The sequence below is a fragment of the Pavona decussata genome, unplaced genomic scaffold, assembly GCF_977016875.1.
Source record: "Pavona decussata unplaced genomic scaffold, jaPavDecu1.1 SCAFFOLD_161, whole genome shotgun sequence".
NCBI lineage: Eukaryota > Metazoa > Cnidaria > Anthozoa > Scleractinia > Agariciidae > Pavona > Pavona decussata.
This window is the reverse complement of record NW_028145572.1, coordinates 1,970,001-1,990,649: the sequence shown is the minus strand read 5'-3', so window position 1 is coordinate 1,990,649 and position 20,649 is coordinate 1,970,001. Positions and strand designations below refer to the sequence as shown.

The 20,649-nt window shown below is 38.5% G+C and overlaps 4 protein-coding genes across 4 annotated transcripts in view; 3 read left to right on the top strand and 1 right to left on the bottom strand.

The window, feature by feature from the left end:
* Nucleotides 1-20,649, top strand: part of LOC146464690 (uncharacterized) — a 156,547-nt gene that overhangs the window by 25,009 nt on the left and 110,889 nt on the right. The window lies entirely within an intron of this gene.
* Nucleotides 2,281-6,690, bottom strand: LOC146464705 (retinoid-inducible serine carboxypeptidase-like). Its single transcript, XM_085129354.1, has 2 exons — nt 6,209-6,690; nt 2,281-3,457 (listed from the first exon to the last, which is right to left on the bottom strand). The coding sequence occupies exons 1-2, from the start codon at nt 6,606-6,608 to the stop codon at nt 2,496-2,498; spliced, it is 1,362 nt and encodes a 453-aa protein (XP_084985480.1). The 5' UTR covers nt 6,609-6,690; the 3' UTR covers nt 2,281-2,495.
* LOC146464704 (huntingtin-interacting protein K-like) lies at nt 9,819-14,620 on the top strand. Its single transcript, XM_085129386.1, has 4 exons — nt 9,819-9,977; nt 10,686-10,741; nt 12,740-12,791; nt 13,837-14,620. Exons 1-4 carry the CDS (start codon nt 9,858-9,860, stop codon nt 13,930-13,932), a joined length of 324 nt encoding a protein of 107 aa, XP_084985512.1. The 5' UTR covers nt 9,819-9,857; the 3' UTR covers nt 13,933-14,620.
* The window catches only part of LOC146464703 (retinoid-inducible serine carboxypeptidase-like), a 5,493-nt gene continuing 1,083 nt past the window's right edge, over nt 16,240-20,649 (top strand). Inside the window, exons 1-2 of the mRNA XM_085129350.1 lie at nt 16,240-16,700; nt 18,225-20,649. The exon at nt 18,225-20,649 is cut by the window's right edge and continues 1,083 nt beyond it. Coding sequence (XP_084985476.1) covers nt 16,301-16,700; nt 18,225-19,168 — 1,344 coding nt within the window. The 5' untranslated portion in view covers nt 16,240-16,300 and the 3' untranslated portion in view covers nt 19,169-20,649. The remainder of the gene's footprint in view (nt 16,701-18,224) is intronic.

Sequence of the window (20,649 nt, the reverse complement as noted above, 5' to 3'; positions counted from 1 at the left end):
GGATATCAAATTCCAGAGAATTCATCGGATCGGGAGGAAAAGAGCTGGAGTATCTCGACCTATCATCGCACGTTTTCTGAAGTATCCCGACCGGGACCGTGTGTTCAAGAAAGCTTTGAAAGCAAGGGATGAGCTTGAAGTTAAAGTATATGCCGACTTGCCGAAGGACATTCAAGAAAGTAGGAAGGAACAATGGCCACGCCTTAAGAGGGTAAATCAGCTTATTTTATTTTAATTTAATTGCATTGAAGGGCGTTTTGTTGCTCCTTAAAAGCATCCTTTAATTTATCAAGTTTACATCTAATCAGTTGCAGTTTCTGACCATTTGGCCATAAAAAAAAAAACCAAAAACATGTAGATACATTATTAAAACTGCGGAAGCCTTTTTTTCTTTTTGCATAATCACTGGTTCAAGTAGTACCTAATCCCATGGGGTGCATGATATCCGCGGTCTTTGTACCTTGTCATTGATATTAATGTTTTGTGTAACTAAATAAAATGGAATTAAAACTATTAAAATACAAAAAGAAAAAAGTTTGCGCATTTTTGTTTCCAAAATGCGTTAAACAGATCGTTCCTGTCAAGAATTAAGTTGATTTCTTTCATCTAGTCATTGAAGAATTATTTGGCAGCTGATTGAAGGTCTTATTTCATTATTTTTAGCAAAAGATATCAAAAACCTCATGACACTTCCCCTTTAAACTACATGTACGTAGAGCCACCCTCTGCTGGGGAATATTTTTAAGACATCTTCTTTGATGCACATATCTAGACTTATGAACATAATTAATTTTGTATTCATCTGTATAAAGTATAATTTATAATTACCGTAAACATCTTGTGCAATAAAAGGTATCTGATGATCGCCTCAGGGCGTGAAACTAGAGTCACAGCGATCTTATATATCCTCTTTGATTTCTCGTATACAATGAATTACAATTTATAACTAATATACAATACACCACAAAGAGCAGTATTGTGTAATTAAAGGATAATTATAAGCTTGGCAATAAAACTAGTTTTTTCACGGATTAATCCTCTTACAGTGTATGTTAAGTTATTCAACAGGGAAGGTGGGCAAAATAAATTATTATTTTGCCACCTTCCTTGTTGAACAACTTAAGTTAGCGAAAAAAAAAAAAGGAAGTTATTAAATTATATTAAAAATTTTATTTTAAATTGGTAAGTTTTGCAGTTTCTGCCCCAAATTACCCCACCTCTGCTTGCAATTTCATTGCAACCGAAGAAAAATTTTTTGCCCATGAGAAGGACTACTAACTGCATCTGAAAAGTGAAGTTATCAATGGAAGTATCACAAAGTAAAATTTAATGTTAAAATACAGTAAGGGCCCTTAACGGGGGACAAACTCAACTACCATATCATTAACAGAGATTTTATGTTCCTGTATACAGATCTGTTTCTTTCCCGTATGTAAGGTTAGAACTGTTCCAGACCTTTTGTCCTTGATTGTACATTGGTTACTTTTAAAACACTAAAATATACGTGTAACCTATAAAGGCAAAGCAAATTATACAAAATACATTACTTCATTTTAAAAAAAGTGAGCTCTTATTGAACATTCTTTGTAGGTCTTTAGTTAAAGTAGTAAGTCAATGTAAAGTATTATTTTACCAACGCTGACCTTCCGTACAATCATTACAGTACGTTCAACACGAGATATAAAAAACAATAGTGCAAACAAATGCATTTTAAAATAAAAAAATATACATTAGTATCCTGCTCTGTATTTAATTTTTTTAAAAAAATATATTTTAATAACATACAGTCATGTAAAAATGGTCCTTATAGTAGCAGGCAAGTCAAAAGTTAAGAAAACGACAAACCTTTAAGTTTACAAAACATGTTTCGACAGAGACTTAAAAAATATATTTAACAATTATTCACCGATACTGAGGTGAATAATTGTTTTAGTATATACCACACAAGCTGAATAACTAGTAGACCAAAAAATAATATTATTTTATTTCTGACAATATACACCAATATACTGACAAATGGCATGAAATTTTAAAATCTCGTGCACCACGTGGTAAGCGATTTCTTATTGTATAGAAATTTCCGTCTCGCTTTCTTGCAGACAAATGAAACTTTTGGAGACACTTGTTTAGTTCCTACATTGTCATTTCTTCAGTTTTTTTTCAGTCTTGTTGAAACCATGCTGAAAAATAATTTTAGTACAATGATGTTTCACTGTTTTCATTGTAATTTTAGTGCTCGGCAGTTTTCATAAACAAGAGATTGTAATATCATTTTTTTGCCTTAGAATATGTGGTTGAAAAGATTAAATATAATAACAAACCATTTAATGCCGTCAAACCAAACTTTGTTTCCATTAATGTTAACAGGAAGCCATGATTGTTTCTCGTCGGCTGCTCGGAGGTGAATAGTACTTGGCTAACCACCTCCGAGCTAGCCAATCAGAGCGCTCGAAAAGTACTATTTACTTGTGTGGTATATACTAATTTATTTAAGTTTACTTGAGTATATTTCTCAACATTTCCAAAGCCATTTCTGGTGAATCTTTGGGAACCATGTGTCCAGCATTGAGGATGTAATAAAACTCAAAGTTCTCGAAGGTCTTCAAAAATGCAGCAGTGTCTTTCTGTGCCAGTTTTGATGGGACATACAAAGGTTTCCTGGAAGAATTCAAAAACTGAGGCAAGTAATCCCAGTCAAGTTTCTTAATCCACTTGTCAGCACCAAGCACGCCACAAATCATGTCAAGTTGACCTTCATACACAACCACTTTAACACCATAACTTAGAAGTTGACCAACATCTGATAAAACGGATGATGGGATATCATTGTATTGACTCCTTTCAACCATTTCTGATTGGCCGCCCCATGTGACATCATCTGGTATTATCCCAAGCTTTTTTCTGATTGGTCCATTCATGAGATCAGAGAGAGTATTACTGTGGGTTCTTGTTATGTATTGTGCAAACATCCCATGATGATGACTTGACAATCTCGAAGCATCGCTGTAGATGGAAGGTGTGTTAATGGAGTCTGGCACATTATGCCGCAGAACATAATAAACATCAACATCGTCAGTAACATTGGCAATCAGAAGATTTCCCAGATCAGAGAGATGCATAGCTGTCTCATAATTGCCTTCCTCAGCTGCTTTTGCAGTTTCTGTAGCTAACTGCAGCACTTTATGAAGATCTTTCTCATCCAAGAGAGAAAAGGAAAATAGGTAAGGGCCATAGGAAAGCACAGTGTCCGCAAAGGAAATCAACGAATCACCAAGTGCTACTCCAACAAACTTGCACTGGATCTTATTCTCATGGATTGCTTTATGTAAGGCAGTACCAAAGGCAGCTGCCATTTTGCCCCCGTAAGACTCACCAGCAATGTAAAATGGCACAGTCTTGAAAACTGGCAGTTTTTCCAGAAAGGTATTGAAGAAAACAACCAAGTCTGCTGTTATTTCTACAAAGAAAAAAGGAACAGCAACAAAGACAATAAGATTAAATTTAGAAATACAGAAAAATGGAACTACATTTTGGTGTCAATTCTTGGAGGTTTATGTCGTTCTGTTTTTTCTCTTATAATTTTTTATAGTCAATATAGTACAATGTAAGTTAAAACTGTAGAGAAGGGTGTGGGGGCCAAGGGGATCTGAAGTGTCTGCTTTCCAGTTAGGAGCCTGTCGCTTGGCACAAACAAAACCCACACAAAACAATATATGTCATGTCATTTTTTGAAAACTTTAATTCTAATCCATGTTAGAATTAATATACAAAATTTGTGATTCAGGTTAGCCTGCGTAACAGTCGTTACGTTTCCTTTGAGCCAAGCGGGGCAAAAGATGCACGAGGGCATTGGGCGAAAAGGAGCAAAAAAGTAGGAGCGGGGGGAGGAGTGGGGAAGGAAAGGAAACGCCTGCCACTGAGCCCAGACATTTTACCGAACGCCGTTCGTCAGCGAACGGGAGGAAATGATGTATTACCATTGGTCAATCATCTGTCAATCAAGCTCATAGACCAAAACTACATCCGGTTCACGTTTATCAAAGATGAAAATATAGCAGAGGCCGACGTGAACTCTTTCAAGTGTCCTTTCGATTTTGAGTTTGCTTTGCTTTGGAAAAGACCTTCTTTCCCAGGGAGATAGGTTAATTCAGTTGAAGACTGCTTTAAGAGCAAATGCCATTAACATCGAGCAAAATCAAGAATTCTCGGTCACGCTCAAAATATAAGCTTAGTTTTCATTGCACTTTAGTTTGTTGGTAGGTATTATCGTCCCAACAAACATAGTGTAGTTTGTTTTTCGAAATCCCGCCGGAATTTTTAAAAATTTAAGAAAATTTGTTTTGGCTGTCTGCGGTCTCAGAGACACGAAAAGCTGGAAGCAAAATTGGCTGATCTGAAAGCTTGTTTCACATACGACAAAAAATTTATTCAATCTCTGTAATCATAAATAGATTGAGGAGGCCTTAAGTAAATACTTTGCAGGAAAATTTCAGTTCTAACCACGATCTGAAAAGGAAGCTTTCAATATTTAGAACGACTTTGTATTTCCTGCTATGCGAAATACAAAATTATTTTATTCTGGAAATGCGAGGAAGTATTTAGCCATGTGGCACAAACTGATTCTGTCTGTTATTCCAGCTGTAAGCAAATGAGTTTATATTCTAAAACATAAGTAAAATTTGTCTTGGGTATTTTATCTAGTAGACACTTTGTTCGAGCAATGTTAAGTTCGAGAAAATCTTCTAAAATACTGCATCTTGGAGTAAACAAGTTGCCTGCCGCAATTCTGTTTTAGAAGTCTCATGTGACATTTGACGTGACAATGTAGGCCCCAAGGGCACGAAGCCATTTGGGCGCGTTCGGTAAAATGTCTGGGCTCAGCGGCAGGCATTTCCTTTCCTTCCCCACCCCTCCCCCCTTCTTTTTTGCTCCTTTTTGCCCAATGCCCTCGCATGCCTTTCATGCTTGCCCAGCTTGGCTCACAAGGAAACGGAAACGACTGCTAAGCAGGCCAGATTCAGGTTAGCAACGCGCCTCTGGGAGTCTGAATTTGTGGCCTTTTCAATCTATAAAAAATAAATAGGTCAAATTTCTCTGATGTTTCCAAGAATATTTGACCTTTCTTGTACTCTGCAACTTGAATGGCTGAGTTTCAAATTACATGAAAATCAGAAGATTTCATGTATTTTCTGCAGTATTACATTATTTTCTAGCATTGAGTTAGTTGATTTAGTTAATTGCAATGTATTACATTCAAACTTTTTGCTTGGAGTCAAATAATTTGCTGAAAAACACAATTGTTTGACTAAAATTACATTCACTTGAGCTTCCCCAGTGAAAAGAAAAGAGATTTTCCACCCTGAGGTCCAAGGTTAGAAGTATTAAATGGTCCCATTTAATTTAAAAGTGCTCGCAAAGTTTGGCCTTTGCTCGAATTGCTCGCAAAAATTACACGGGTGCTTGCTTGCTCGTGCTTGCAAAATTGTGCAACCGCTCGCATGCTCGCATTCTCATTAACATGTGCTCGATTGCTCAAAATCTCGTTAATCTTCCTTTGTAGTTATTTTTTATACATGCATACATAAACGATAAATCAGGTTAAAAAAAGTTTTAAACTTCCTTAACTCTGGCTTCAGTCTTTCTTCAACAGTTCAGCCTGTAACTATTGTTCTGTTTTAGAGGTGTCAGCCAGATTATTAGCTATTACTTGGCGTAAAAACAACGTGTCCTATTAATACTAATCAACTGCACTACCCGCCTAGATTAGCCTATGCTATTTGCGGGCTAGTGCATTCTTGCCTTACCTTCGTGAAAAATGTGCTTTAATAAATTGAATTGAATTGAATTGAATTGAATTATTTATTAAAAGAAAAATTTCGGCTAGCGGAAAATTCACAAAAAACTCGAAGTATTCGCCGCTCGCCATCTGTATTTTTCTAAAGTGCTCGCTGCTCGCAAGAAAAATTTGACAACTGCTCGTGCTCACAAAAATAAACACACTGCTCGCATGCTCGCAAAGACCATTCAATACCCCTAAGGTTCAAAACCACCATTATGGCTGATTTATAACCCAGGAAAGCCCACTCCCCCTCACCGTGAAATTAAAAATGCTAGATGCATAATCAAGAAGGAGATGTTTATTTGAAGCACTATTTCCTTATTTCTTCTTGCAAGTAAGGTCTTAACTTATTCAAACTTATAAACTTACCTGAGATGTTAGTGGTAAGGGCTTCTTTATCGAGCACGTAACTATATCCACATCCCACTGGATTATCCACAAACAAAACATTTGCTGCTTTAATCCACGTCGTATTTCGCACTTCCAGATTAACGTCAAGTGGACCTATCTCCTCAAAATTTCCATACCCTGTAGAGGAACTGCCGGGGCCGCCCTGAAACCACATCACAAGGGGCTTGTCTTCTCGTTCCAGAGAATCACTGTTGTCAGCTCCGTACAGCCACCAAAACATGAATGCACCTTTCCTGACTTCAACATATCCCCAGCTTTCATCCGGTATCTCTGTGTGTGATGACGCTCCGGATGTAGCGAGAAACAAATGTGAAAAAAGTACGAACGCTAACAAGGAAGTCACAGCACAAGCTGCCATGTTGGACACAAAGGTCAGAACGCGGTGACATGCTACTAGGGTTGGAACGTGGCCTACAATATGAGACCTCCAAAACCAGGCCCCAACATACGATCTCAGGCCCCCACTTACCATATACAGGCCCCGACCTACCATAACAAGCCCCTACATTTACGTCTATTGTTTAGCCGTGCTATGATGAAAACTCAAGTTGGAATGCTTGTTAATAGAACGGTTTTTCTCCAACGTCTGAAATAATAAAATAATCTACACAAATAAAGCGTCCTCCTTCGGAACTGATCGAGCTGCTATTAAGGCGCACAGAATCAATCAACGTCCCCTTGCTGACCTTCAAATCCTTCGCCATCTTTCATGTCTGCAAGTCACCCAAGCTTGTCAAAAACTGGCGCAGACTGTACGTAGTTCAGCCGAGGCCTGCGTAATTCATTTCAAATGTAAACAACGCCGCAAAATACTTCTTTTTATACAAAGCTTGCTAGAGAAACGTCTCTCGGTTAAGTACAAACTCGCTCTAGAATAGACACAACAGTATTCAAAGGCGAAAGATCCACTACGTCTTTGACATTAAAACGCATTTCAAACCAACTGAGACGTTCCAATACACATTTTTCTTCCTGCCACGCCCCAAGTGTCAGGAAAGGTTTTATCAAGGGCGAAGCCCTTAGACTTTTAAGAACCAATTCTTCTAAAAGTCTTTTTGAAGAAAATATAAAAGATTTTAAATCACGTTTGCGTGTACGAGGCTACCCAGATCTTCTGGTCAATATAGTCCTCGCAGATGTTCAATTTAAAGACAGGAAATCGGCTCTTCGTCAGAAACCGAAAATGCGCAAGAAAATATTGCCCTTTGTCACACAATACAATCCATCAGTGCCAAACTTAAAGAAAATCGTAATGAGCAAATGGCATTTAATCGAGAATCAACCTTTGCTGAAAGAAATTTATCAGGATCCACCGATTGTATCCTACAAGAGAGGAAAATCTTTAAAAGACATACTCGTAAGAGCCAAACTCTAAAGGTCAAGTACTCAACATGGGTGACACCAGCAGGAGTCGTGTTAGGCCTGTCAACACTTTAAAAAAAACTCATGGCACTGATGGATGATATTGTGAATTCTTTCCATTAAACTGGGATGAATTTTCTTGTAAAATAAGCCTGAGCGCTTCTTTAAGTAGTGGAGTAGGGATAGGAGGTTTATTTTCATAGAATGCATCGTATGCTCTGAATACTGTTTGGATTCCCTCCTCCTGCGGTATGTTTCACGGGCAGGATAAAGAACCACATCCGTTCCATGTCAAATCTACGTGGAAACCACCAATACAACGATCAATTGCCCTGTAGAGAGTTGTTTAGAAGAGGTTAAAATACAACTTGCAGAAACCAAACCCACAAAGCCAAAACATAATCTGCCAACAGCCGAACAAAAGGCACTCAAGGCCTTAAAGCACGACAAAGAGATCAACAGATAAAGGGCCCAGGTGGGTTACTCAGGTATAAACGTGACGGGGGGGTCCGACGTTTTTTTTTGGGTCTAAAATTTTCAACTCCTGTATTTTTTTGGGTTGAAGATTTAACCGTGTATTTTTTTGGGTCTGAAAAATCTACGCGTATTTTTTTGGGTTCGAATTTCCGCCAGGCTAGTAATTCTTACGCAATTCAAGCCAAAGTTCCCGCAAGATCCAAAAGCATGATTAGAAACTATAAAAAACAATAGAAACTGAACCTCTTCTCTAACGTTTTGATGGTTGCGATATATAAACCACAAAAATAACATTTCCTCATTCTATGTTCCAAAACTAGTCAACCTTGACCACGAAACTTTGTTTCTTTTTCAGCAGAAAGGCACTATGTATACTGTTCTTAAAATTGCATTTTTAGTGTATAAAAGTCATGTATTTTTTTGGGTCTAAAATGTCCAGTCTTGTATTTTTTTGGGTGCACAGTATAAGATCTTTGAATTTTTTTGGGTGCAAAATATTAGGCTCTGTCGGACCCCCCCGTCACATTTATACCCGAGTAACCCACCGGGATAAAGGGACGACCACTAGTGTATTCAGCATACAAGACAAAATCAAGGAAGGTCAAATTCAACTAGATAACAAAGAACACTACAGACCACTTGAAGAACCAATGGTAAAGGAGACAAACCGCAGATCGAGTTCTACAACTAGTTAATGAACTCTACCACAAAAACCACATAGACGAAAAAACTAAAAAATGGCTTTGTGAAAGATCAAACCCGGCTCGAATTCCGGTCTTCTACACACGTACTAAAATTCACAAACCGACACCAGTTGGGAGAACCATAATATCAGGATGTGATGGCCCTACAGAGAAACTATCATCATTTGTTGATAGAATTCTTCAGCCTATAGCACAACAGCAGAGATCATATCTGAAAGACACAACTGAATTCATTAACTTCATAGAAAGAACAAAAGTCCCAAAGGGGATTTTTCTTGTTTCTATGGACGTAACGAGCTTATATACAAACATACCGCAGGAGGAGGGAATCCAAACAGTATGCAGAGCATACGATGCATTCTATGAAAATAAACCTCCTATCCCTACTCCACTACTTAAAGAAGCGCTCAGGCTTATTTTACAAGAAAATTCATTCCAGTTTAATGGTGATTGAAGGTGGGGGGGGGGGGGGGGCATGGTATGGGGGACTTCTGTTGGGGCCTTCTATCGGGGGGCTGGTATGGGGGGCTTGCTATCGGGGGTCTGGGATGGGGGGCCTGGGATGGGGGGCTTGGTATTGGGGGTCTGGGATGGGTAAGGGCCTGGTATGGGGGGCCTAGAATGGGGGGCCTGTCTGGGGGCCTGGGATTGTAGGGAACGTTCCAAACCCTGCTCAATCTCGTTCCCAGAGGCTGCGTTCCTTTTGGTCAGCACCGTGGACGTGTGGCCACCGCTGGCCTAAAACGCGCGCGGGCTCTGGGGACGAGATTGGTCACATGGCTGAGCAGTGGTCTCGCTGTGGAACGGCAAAAATTATTTTACCGGGGTAGTAGTAGAATGAGCTTTTTGTTTTCCATTCATGAGCTGAGCTTTATGACCATGAAAAAGTCTGATTTTATCATAAAAAAAATAAATTCATATATTTTCATACTCCCACACTACTTGAACAATTGACTTGATTGGAGCAAAATATACTGGCTAAAAATTTCAGTTCTCAGCTACTCCTCCCCTGATGCGATAAAATTGTTCAGAGGACAGAGGACACAGCACAGTACATTTTCAAGATGGCGGAATCTCCACAACAGCCTCTTCCGAAAAGACACGATTTTCAAACCTCAGCAGACCTTGAAAGGGTCACTGATTATGCTGAAGAGAAAGAAATAAGCACAACGGATTTAGAAAATGTAAGTTTCATCTTGTGAGTTTTGTAGTTTAGTTGGTTTTAAGATTGTAAGCTTCTTCAACTTTCGAAAGTGAAATAGGCCTTATCACGGTTTTCGACGCCATTTTGACGAGTAGGCAAACAGGCTTGAAATAACAGTGTTTGTATGGAAATCCGATGTCAAATAATTTTCATAAAACATCGCTTCTGATAAATTCATGAGTTGGAAACTTTTGGCATTAGGAAAAGGAGTTTAAGAAAAAAATTGGAAGGATCCGTTGCCAGAAAGCGTCCAGTCGTGTTTTGAACTTTCCATACATTTCCTTTTTCCCGCGAACTATTTTTAGTAGCAGTTAACGGCTGGTTCGCTTTACAGACAAATGTATGGAAAGTTCAAAACACGACTGGACGCTTTCTGACACAGCTACATCCCTCCAATTGTTTGTCCTAAAATCCTTTTCCTAGTGCTAAAAGTTTCCAATTCATGAATTTTTCGGAAGCAATGTTTTATGAAAGTAATTTGACATCTGATTTCCATACAAACACTGTTATTTCAAGCCTGTTTGCCTACTCTTCAAAATGGCGTCGAAAACCATGATAAGGCAGGTATTATATCATGGCCAACGGATCGGATCTCAGTGAAATCATTCAAAACTCAGTTAGATCTAAGTATTGGGTATCTTACAGAATCTTACGCTATTCTCTTCTTCTGGTGATTTTATATTTTTAGGCCATTAGTTTAGTAGAGGGTAAATATTCTGAAGAGAAAGCGGCCAGGTTACAAAGGTAAGTCACATGCCATAAGTCATAAGCTAGCTAACTTGCATGTAAGCTTACAGTATTTTAAGTCTTGTAAATGTTGGCTGTCTTGCGCTAGAAGTGATACATTATGAGAGTAAGTTAGGAAAATAAAAAAATTAGGAATTTTTTTTAAAGTTCATCTGACTATCACCCTCATAGTTTGTCTAAAAATATGGGTGCAACTGATAAATTTACTGTAATGCACCATTGGTTTATTAATTTATCGCCAGATAAATTGTAAATTAGACGTAAAGCTGACAATTCGGCCCTCAATTCATCTTGTGCCCATCTTAATAAATGGAGGTGAAGTGGTGTGGTGGTGTAAGCATTGGACTCTCAATCAGACTTTCCATCAGAAACCCCGATGGTTAGGTTGGTCTGTGCATTGCCGTGTTGTTTCTTCAAATCAGAAACTTTACTCCCCATTGTCTTTCTTTGCCCAGGACCCAGTTGTTCAAAGCCCGATAAAGCTAATCCTGGGTTAATGTGAACTTTGATGCAAGTTTAATTACTAATCAATGAAGACTCTTCAAAAAGATTTTTGTTCCTCAGTTTTGACTTACACTTTTCTTTACCATTAGCTTAAAATTAGCCTTCAAAATAATTTTTAATGAGCGAGATGAAAACCTTGATTAACTTTTAATCGTGGATTAGCATTAATCGGCTTTTGAACAACCGTGCCCAGATGTACAACTGGGTACTGAAGTCATACCGCTAGCGATAACCCAGTAATGAACTAGAATCCCATCTAGGAGGGATCGGGTAGCATCTCCTAGTTGATTTATGCTGGGTATACTGCTTTGGACTAGCATCCATCCACGGGGGAGTAGCAATACTCCTAGTTGATTCATGCTGGGTATCCTGTGATCGACTAACATCCCATCCAGGGTGGAGTAGAAATATTACTAGTTAATCAGTGCTGGGTATCCTGTGATGTACTAACATCCCAGCCAGGAAGGAGTCCTATAATCATAGTCACTTCATTCAGGGTGTCCTGTGATGTACTAGCATCCCGTCCATGGGGGAAGTAGTATTACTCCTACAATGTACATGTAGTTGATTATGCCACAGAAAACACATTTAAGATACAGCTGTGTGGGGCTCTAAAGCTTGTAGTACAGTCTTTTACCTACAGGTTGTACCTGTCATCTTGAACCATAATATTTATAGAAAAAAAAAAAAAAACAACAACAAGATGCATGACCAGACACATATAAAGTGTTTCCAGATATTGATGGAAGATCTCTTTCCCTGCTCTCTTTTCCAGCCCCATCCCCCACCCCAGACTTATACATATAAACTACATGCTACATATACTATTGGTTTGGAACAGTGTCAGAGTTTTTTTAACCAGTAAGAGGCCATTAAAATAATCTTTGAAGTACGTGTACCCTTGCTGCATACAAGCATGTAATGGAATGCACATCCAACTGTTGAACTGAGAGTTGATCAGTTGAGTGGGGTCTCTCTTGAGTCACATGTTGTTTCCTTCAACAAGAATTTTTTTTTTCGACCATTTTGTCTCTCTTTGTCCAGATGTATGGTGTGCAGGCATACCAGCCAACTTTTAGGAAAAAACTATGTTGCAAAATGTTGAAGTGCAATACACTAGTATTGAATCCAGAGTGGAGAAGAAACTATTTACATGTACATGTACATGTACCAAGTTTATTCTGAATTGCAAAGTTTCCGTATTAATTTTATAACAACATGAGACTGCTGCCACCTTTAATAAAGCAGTGGCAAAATTCATTGTACTGGATTAGCCACACCACAACAAAATTAATTTAAAACATTTTAGGCTTCAATGTACAAAACCACAGTGCAGGCTAAACTGGGCAAGTTTGGAACATTTTTCTGACTTTTTGGCCAAAAAAGCAAATAAAGTCTAGGCCCTTTTTTTTGCAACAAATCCTTCAAATTTATTTGTGGATTTACAATGTGCATGTGTGTGTACTATAATATTTATTTTTTTGTTTTTAGGGAGAAAGAACTTGCAAGGATTGTCATAAAAAAGGAAGATGTTGATTTAATAGTATGTACATGTATACAAATAAAAATCATACTTTTAGTCAAGAAAATGTTCAGTAACGTATTATAAATATTTCTATGTGCTATGTACTAAGTACATTTCTACCTACTTATTACCAGAATGTTGCATGTAGAATTAAAATTCTCGACTGAACTTAAGTTTTAGGTTGTGTTTAGGAGAGGTTAGCACCTCAACCCTCATGACTGAAATTTTCTGTGTTGTTTTTCACAACCAATAAGAGGGATTGTAAACAGCTGTATCATCAACAAGAGCTAAACCAATCTTTGAAAATTACAATTGGAGAAGGGGTACTGCGTTTGTTTGAATGGTCATACTTATGTTTCATTGACAGACTCGTGATATCTTAACCTCCTTGTACAGTATACATATATGTAGCATTCATTTGAATCGTCACCTTTTGGGATTTCACTTACTGATTCAAATGTTAGACCAACCTTCTAAAGCATATAATAGTAAACAGCACCACAGTAGTTTTCATTTACATGGTCGCACTTTACACTTTCATCAACACATTCAAATGACATCAGAACAACCTTGTAAAACATAATAAAAATATATCATACAACTATACTACTCAATTGTTTTCCTTGTGGTGTGTTACCAAAGACTGAAAAATTGTTTAGACCCCCCACACCCCTACCCTCCTCCTCTTACAGCACCACAAGAAGTAATGTATCAAACACAAGGAAGAGTCGTTTCATCCAATTTCCAGACCACCTTTGAGTTTTTTGAAAATAGGAAGAAAAACTCTTTCGAGTGCTTGATATGGTTTTTCAAACCATTAATAATTCTTGTAGAAAATCAAAGCAAAAATTCACAAAATTTTATGGTAATTAATACCACATTCCCAAACCTCCTTCATGATAGTGATTTCCTTTGTTTTTTCTTTGTGAGTTATTAATGAGTTTGAGAATGCTTTATTAGTTTAGAGTAGCCTAACACCACATTAGGAGACTTTTAGTTGTCACTCTAGAACAGAGCACTTTATTCCTGTTTTCTTTTCCTAAAGAATTCTTTTTTCATGTAGGTTGAAGAAATGGAAATCCCAAGAGCTTCAGCAGAAAGAAGTTTACGAGAGCATAAAGGAGATGTAGTAGAAGCACTAGTGTACCTAACAAACTGAGAAAGGAACAACTACAAGTCAAAAACAATGTAATACACTCTCTGGATAGCTCAGTGTTGCAACTGAGTTTCAGAAAATACTGTGTGGAAAAATGAAGCATTGTTGAGTTAGAAGAAGTACTTCTGGATTAACAGGCATCTCCATGTACATGTGTACCTTTACTGTTCAACTTACAATGTGGTGTTTGTTAGTACTTATCACTCGAAAACAAGTATGGACTAAGACTGGTGTTCACTAGGACAAGTGAGAACACTAACAGAAGGGCAGATACATGTATGTGCAGAAAACCATTTCTTGATGGAATTTCGATACCAACTCCATCTATGTTAAGCAAGATGGCAGACGAAACAGTTGACTGAATTGTGCTTATGTCACCCCCATTCTCATTAGTGAAGACTGCAACAATAGCGTAAGCACAATGACCATGTTTGTTCTTCTTGTGCTTATGCTTAATGTGCCGCTGGTGTTCTTTCTTGCTTACAGTAAGCAATGTTTATACTTATGCTTATGCTTATGTCCTAGTGAAAACCAGGCTTTACTAGACATTCTAATGGCGGTTTTAATCAATGCAGATGTTTCTTTCTTTCGATGTTTCTTACACATAAATTAGCAAAAATTCTTAACATTTTATCATTCATAATGAGTGAGTTGAACAGATCGTTATTTGCAAATAAAACCTGAAAATGAACATTAAGGCTTTGGCGAAGCTTGAATCCAAGACCATCCATGGAATAAATAAAATATTATTGTAGTAAGAGGGGAAATCAGAGTACCTGGAGAGAAACCTCTTGGAGGAAGGACAAGAACCAACAACAATCTGACTTGACCCACATATGAACCTGAGTTCAGGAATTGAACCTGGGCCGCATTGGTGGGAGGTGAGTGCTCTCACCATTGCACCATCCCAGCTATCCAGATTGATGGCCAATGTGGCCCATAATGCCGAGTTGGCTATAATGATAAATATTAACATCCCAAACAACCAAGAAATATTTCTAGTCTTACCAATTTAGTTTTGCAAGAAAGTCCAGAAGGGAGCCACTAATGCCTGCTATTTCTTGGGCACTGATAATAAATAGCTGATATGCCATGGCTGCTAAACCAATCAAAACAGCTGGAATTGCATTATCCAATGCTCCAGTCTTTGATAATTTTTATTTCATTTTATTCCTCTTGTATCAGTCTTTCCTTCGCAAATAAGGATCAGTTTGCAGTGTTGTTTTAGATTTTTTCCTGATCCTGATCTCCATCTGACTGATCCGAGAAACCTTGCTGGTTGTGTGTTAGTCCGAGCATGTGGATGCGCCAGCTCACCTTATTACACGGAATGCCCGCAGGGCAGGCCGTGTCAAGGTTTGGGTCGGGATTCTTTTTTTTTCTCTTCATTGTAGCCACAAATGTGCACATTAATTTATGCATTAAAATATGTCCTCCCCTTGTGGGGATGTATTGTTCTGATTGTCTTCAACAGAAGCAGCCCAATCAAAATCTATTATTTAGGCACATATCACGAGAGAGGGGACCCACTCATCCCTTCCTGTGTGACGTCAAATCAGTTTTTGATTTATTCATTAAACCTAGACTAAATTCTGCCCTCTCCCAGAAGGGATTTATTGTTCTGATTGTCTTGAACAAAAACGGCCCAATCAAAATCCATTATCAGCGCGTATATCACGAGGGAGGGGACCCACTTATCTCTACCTGTGTGACGTCAAAGCAGATCATCATTTGGAAAAGTTGTTTTTTGTTCAACGGCAGCCACATGTCTGAATTTAAGACTCTGATCTGTCGTTTTCGAAAAAGAAAACAGATCTTTTTCAAACGATAAATCGAAAAAAAAAAATTCTAGGTAGTACTCAACAGTTGAAACCGTGGAATTGGGAGAGTTCACAGCGAAGAAACTCCGCTTTCAAAAATAGATCGAATAATCAAAACGAAGGATTAGAGCTATAGGAGGCTAGTTCAGCGGGCTCATGACGTTATTGCAGAGTTATTTCTGGTATGATTCCTAGTAACACAACGATAAGTATCACGCAATATATCTGAATAAAACCATTCAGACAATTATTTCAATTGCCAAGGGAGGATAGTTTTTAATTATCTGCGAAACATACAATGGGGAATAATTGGGGCTACATTAAGCATTCCGTGTTAATGCCATAAGCTGGGCATCTTGTTTAACAAATAAAACTCATCTGCCCTGCGTTTCTCATATGCCTCGAAACTTATCGGGCACGAAAAGGTACGATTATGGTACTAGTCCGCAATCCAGTCCAGTCCAGTGCATTCGTCACTTTTGTTTAACCGCGGACCGACCGCGGGCCGTTTTAAACAGCTTCCGCGTGAGAGTCATCGAAGGCATTCCAAGATGGCGAGCGGTGGAAACTTCGTCTTCGCATTCGCTATCGTCTTATCCTGTTTCGCTTTTTGTGCTCCATCTGCTACCAAGGAGTCACAAATACCAGATGAAGATTGGAACTACGTGAAAGTGAGAGAGGACGCTTTCATGTTTTGGTGGCTTTATGGAGCTCAAACAAGGGATCCATCCCATCGCCTCGGCAAGCCACTTGTTATGTGGCTGCAAGGAGGCCCTGGTGGTTCGTCCACTGGATTCGGGAATTTCGAAGAACTTGGTCCGCTAACAGTGGATCTTAAAGCCCGTAATACAACCTGGTTGCGAGCCGCTAATGTCTTGTTCGTCGATAACCCGGTTGGATCAGGTTATAGTTACGTCACTGACAAAAGTGCTTTCACTACAAATATGACAGGCAAGTTTTCTGAAATTTTTACGCTCTAAAATATTTTTAACTTTAATATAACTTTCCTGTATATTTGAATTTTTTTTCAATTGGGTTCAAATGTGGTTTTTGTTGCTCACGAGGAAGAAATAATTTGCAGCCAGGAAGACAGTCATTTTGGTTTTTAATCGCGTGACTTCCTCGAGGCACATCACATGTTAATCAATGTTATTGTTAGGTAGGGTAGGGAGGGTGGAGGTAATTTTTATTTCAAAATTGTTACCTAACGCCAGGGTCTGGAAGGGGGGGGGGGGGGTCCTGATCCCGCATTCCGGCTCTTTTTTCACTAGAATCCCAAATCCTGCACTTTTTTTACCGCCATCCCGAATCCCATTTTTTCTTTCCGGAAAAATACATTAAAAAATCATTTCCACAAGAGCTAATCGTAAGATCGGATGTACGGATTGGCCCTTTCGAATGATAATTTGAGTTTATGCGTGTTTTAAGGTTTCTGTAGAAAAAGAAATAGCTTTTCATACCTCAGTATGACAAAAGAGCACGATATGACAGCGTGATGGGTCGTCGTCCTGTACGCGTGAATCCTGTGTCAATTCCACCATCGACTGGCTTATGCACTTGCGCGATTGAAATGTCGAAGCTTTTCTACTAGCCTTTGCTCAGCACAATATCCACGCGCCGGTAAAATCATGAAGGTGGCGCTTACAAATGTTTAATTCCTTATGGTTCTCTGTTGAGACTGGCACATTAAATTTCTCTTTATGAATCGGCTGGCCAGAAGATTGTCCAGACTCTGTTGTCAGATAAAAGGACACCAAAACTCAAACTGTCTTAATGGGATCCGTGCTGTTCGCTGCCATTGCTTCCAATGATCTGATGGTTGAACCATGCGCGGTTGGGGTTCGTGCAGAGTTAACAATTAGCCAATTGTGAAATTTTTAATTGTAAAATAGTGAGTCTGTTGACAGACGTAACACCAGCCTATTGCAGGTAAAACATGCGGAAGGTAACTTTTGTAATATGTACAGTTGTAAGTTAATTGATGTATGAGCCACTATTGGATTCTTGGTTTTCACGAAAGACAGGCAGGCAAAAAAATCCCGCATCCCGTATCCAAATTTTGGCTAGTCCCGCTTCCCGGAGAGCACTCAAATCCTGAATCCCGTCAAGATATTTTGCGTTTTCCCAAATCCCCTACTGTATTTGGGTCAAATCCCGGATCCCGAGAATACCCTTCCAGACCCTGTTACGCTACACTTCCGTCTATTATTCTATCATTGTTTTCTCATTTTTGAGCCTATTTTTTTCCAAAAATTGATTATTACTGAGGCTTGTGAACTAAAACATTTCTCAACAAACCACTTTGCTTTTACATGAAAACATGAATAATTCATTGATGATGATGACGATGAGTGTGGTGATTGTTTGGGATGAGATGATAAGCAAAATTATTTCCGAACAAATTATTTTTAAGGAAAATGAGATACCTCCATGAGTGTTGCTCTCAGTAAAATTACACACACTCCTTTCTTACAGGTATAGCAAATGACCTTGTTACTCTCTTCAAAGCCTTCCTGGAAAAACAGCCAGTTTTTCAACAGACTCCGTTTTATATTTTCTGTGAGTCCTATGGAGGCAAGATGACGTCTGCATTTGGTGTAGCTTTGTATCAGGCTATTAAAGCTGGAAGCATCAAATGTGACTTCAAGGGGGTTGCCTTGGGAGACTCGTGGATTTCACCGGTGGATTCTGTGTTAATGTGGGGTCCTTACCTTTATGCTGTCTCACTGCTAGATGATAAGGACCTGAAATTGGTCAATCAAGCAGCTCAAGCAACTGCTGATGCCGTTGCAAAAGGTTATTATGTAAAGGCCACTGAACTCTGGGGTCAAACTGAGGCGGTCATTGACAAGACAACAGATGACGTTAATGTGTATAACATTCTCCGGCACCACTCTCCGCCCTTCCCAAAGTTCCAGACCACAGGTTTTACTGTTCTTGATGGTTTATACAGTCGTCATGTGGCTCCTCTCTATAGCGACCCTCTAACAGAACTCATGAATGGGTTGATAAGAAAAAAGTTGGGCATTATACCCCAGAACGTCACATGGGGTGGTCAGTCTGGCGACGTTTTCAACTACCAGGCAGAAGAATTTATGAAACCAGTAATATCTGATGTCAGCAAGCTTTTGAAATATGGATTGAAAGTGGTGATTTACCAAGGCCAGTTGGATATGATCTGCTGCACTCAAGGAGCTGAAAAGTGGATCGCAAAACTTGATTGGGATGGACTTGCTGACTTTCAAAACACTAACCGAGTGCCACTTTATCCGCCGTCAGCCTTGAAAGATAAAGACACTGGGGCTTTTTACAAGGCTTTCAGGAATTTAGAACTTTACTACATAATGAAAGCAGGACATATGGTCCCCTCTGATAATGGGGAAATGGCCTTGGAAATGGTAAAAAGAATAATTGGGTAAGATCAGGGTAAGATATCAGGGTAAGATATTAACACTTGATTGTAAAAGGGCCCTAATTCTTATCTTCAAGAGCAATTAGGTGTTAAAACAAAATGTTTTTCTAATTGTCACAGAGATTTCTATGCTCTCTGTGACAGTACAGTGCTTTGAAGTTCTTCCTATGTGCCTTGGGTAAAATCGTAAATTATTTTATTAACTGATAACGTGGTTCACAATTTCTTTTAAAATTCACTCAATTTCCTCTGTTGGGATCCCCTGTAGAGGACCGGTGATCAAGGTGTTGGGATGTACATGTACATGACTGTAACTCTGACAAATATTATTTTAAACAAAAGTATGGGATAATTACCATGTTACAGAGGTCGCGGTGACAGTTCTCTGCACGTGATGAGCTCAAGCTGCCTTGTGCTCTTGTTTGGAGACAAATTTTCACTAAGACAGCAATTTTTAATTGCTTGCTTAATGCACATGAATGGGTCTTTTTAACAAATTATTTATTGCATTGTTTTGATTTTATTTCTTCCTTGGGACTTGGTGTTTCCGGTACTCTTTGTTCTTTTGACAGGGCTATTATTAAGAGGCGGGGGCCGGGGATTTCCCCCGGTTACCAAGAAGATGGCCCCAGCTATTTTCATAGGAAAATAGAAGAAAAATAAAACCAAAAGAAATTCCTAGCTGTTTGATTCCTCGCCTACTTGTTGTATTTATCCAGTAACTTGAAATCTTAGTGACAGCCCTGTTTTTATCATACAGGGGATGATTACTTTTTATATAATTTAATAAATTAACAATTAAATTAATAATTAATTAATTTAATAAATTAATTTTATTAATTTAATAAAATTGATTATAACTGTGTGTTTAGTATTAGCATTGTCAGGGCTAATCCACCAACTGAGTTTCTTGTACCAATTCAACCTTGCTTGCCACTTTGAAGGAAGATTTACTGAGGGATCATGGGAAGAATAAATGATGCTTTCCCATTGGTTGATTTTGATTTTGTCTTAGGGACAGCTGGTCAATACCATGGGCAATGTCCAAATGGCAACAATGAAAAATTTGTGTAATTTTGTCCCTGCAATTTGATGCATGAATTGAAACCACATGTAGTGTGAATTTTTATTGTCAAATAATGTGACCTGGTTGTAGTCGTCTATCGCAAGACAAAATTCTATTGATCACAGTGACCAGGATTTTTCATTGAAACTGGCATCATATGTCACACAAAGGGAATTGCTCCCATAAAGCTTTTATATCTAGAGTGTGGTGTGTCCCAATGTTTAATTAAAAGGCACTTGCAAATTGAAACTTTAAATTAATTTAATTATTTTGTGTTTTGCTACAAAAGTGTGATGTATCATTACCTTAAGACTGCACAATTTGTACACTGTATGTAGAACAATACTACTACTACTACTACTACTACTACTACTACTACTACTACTACTACTACTACTACTACTACTACTACTACTACTACT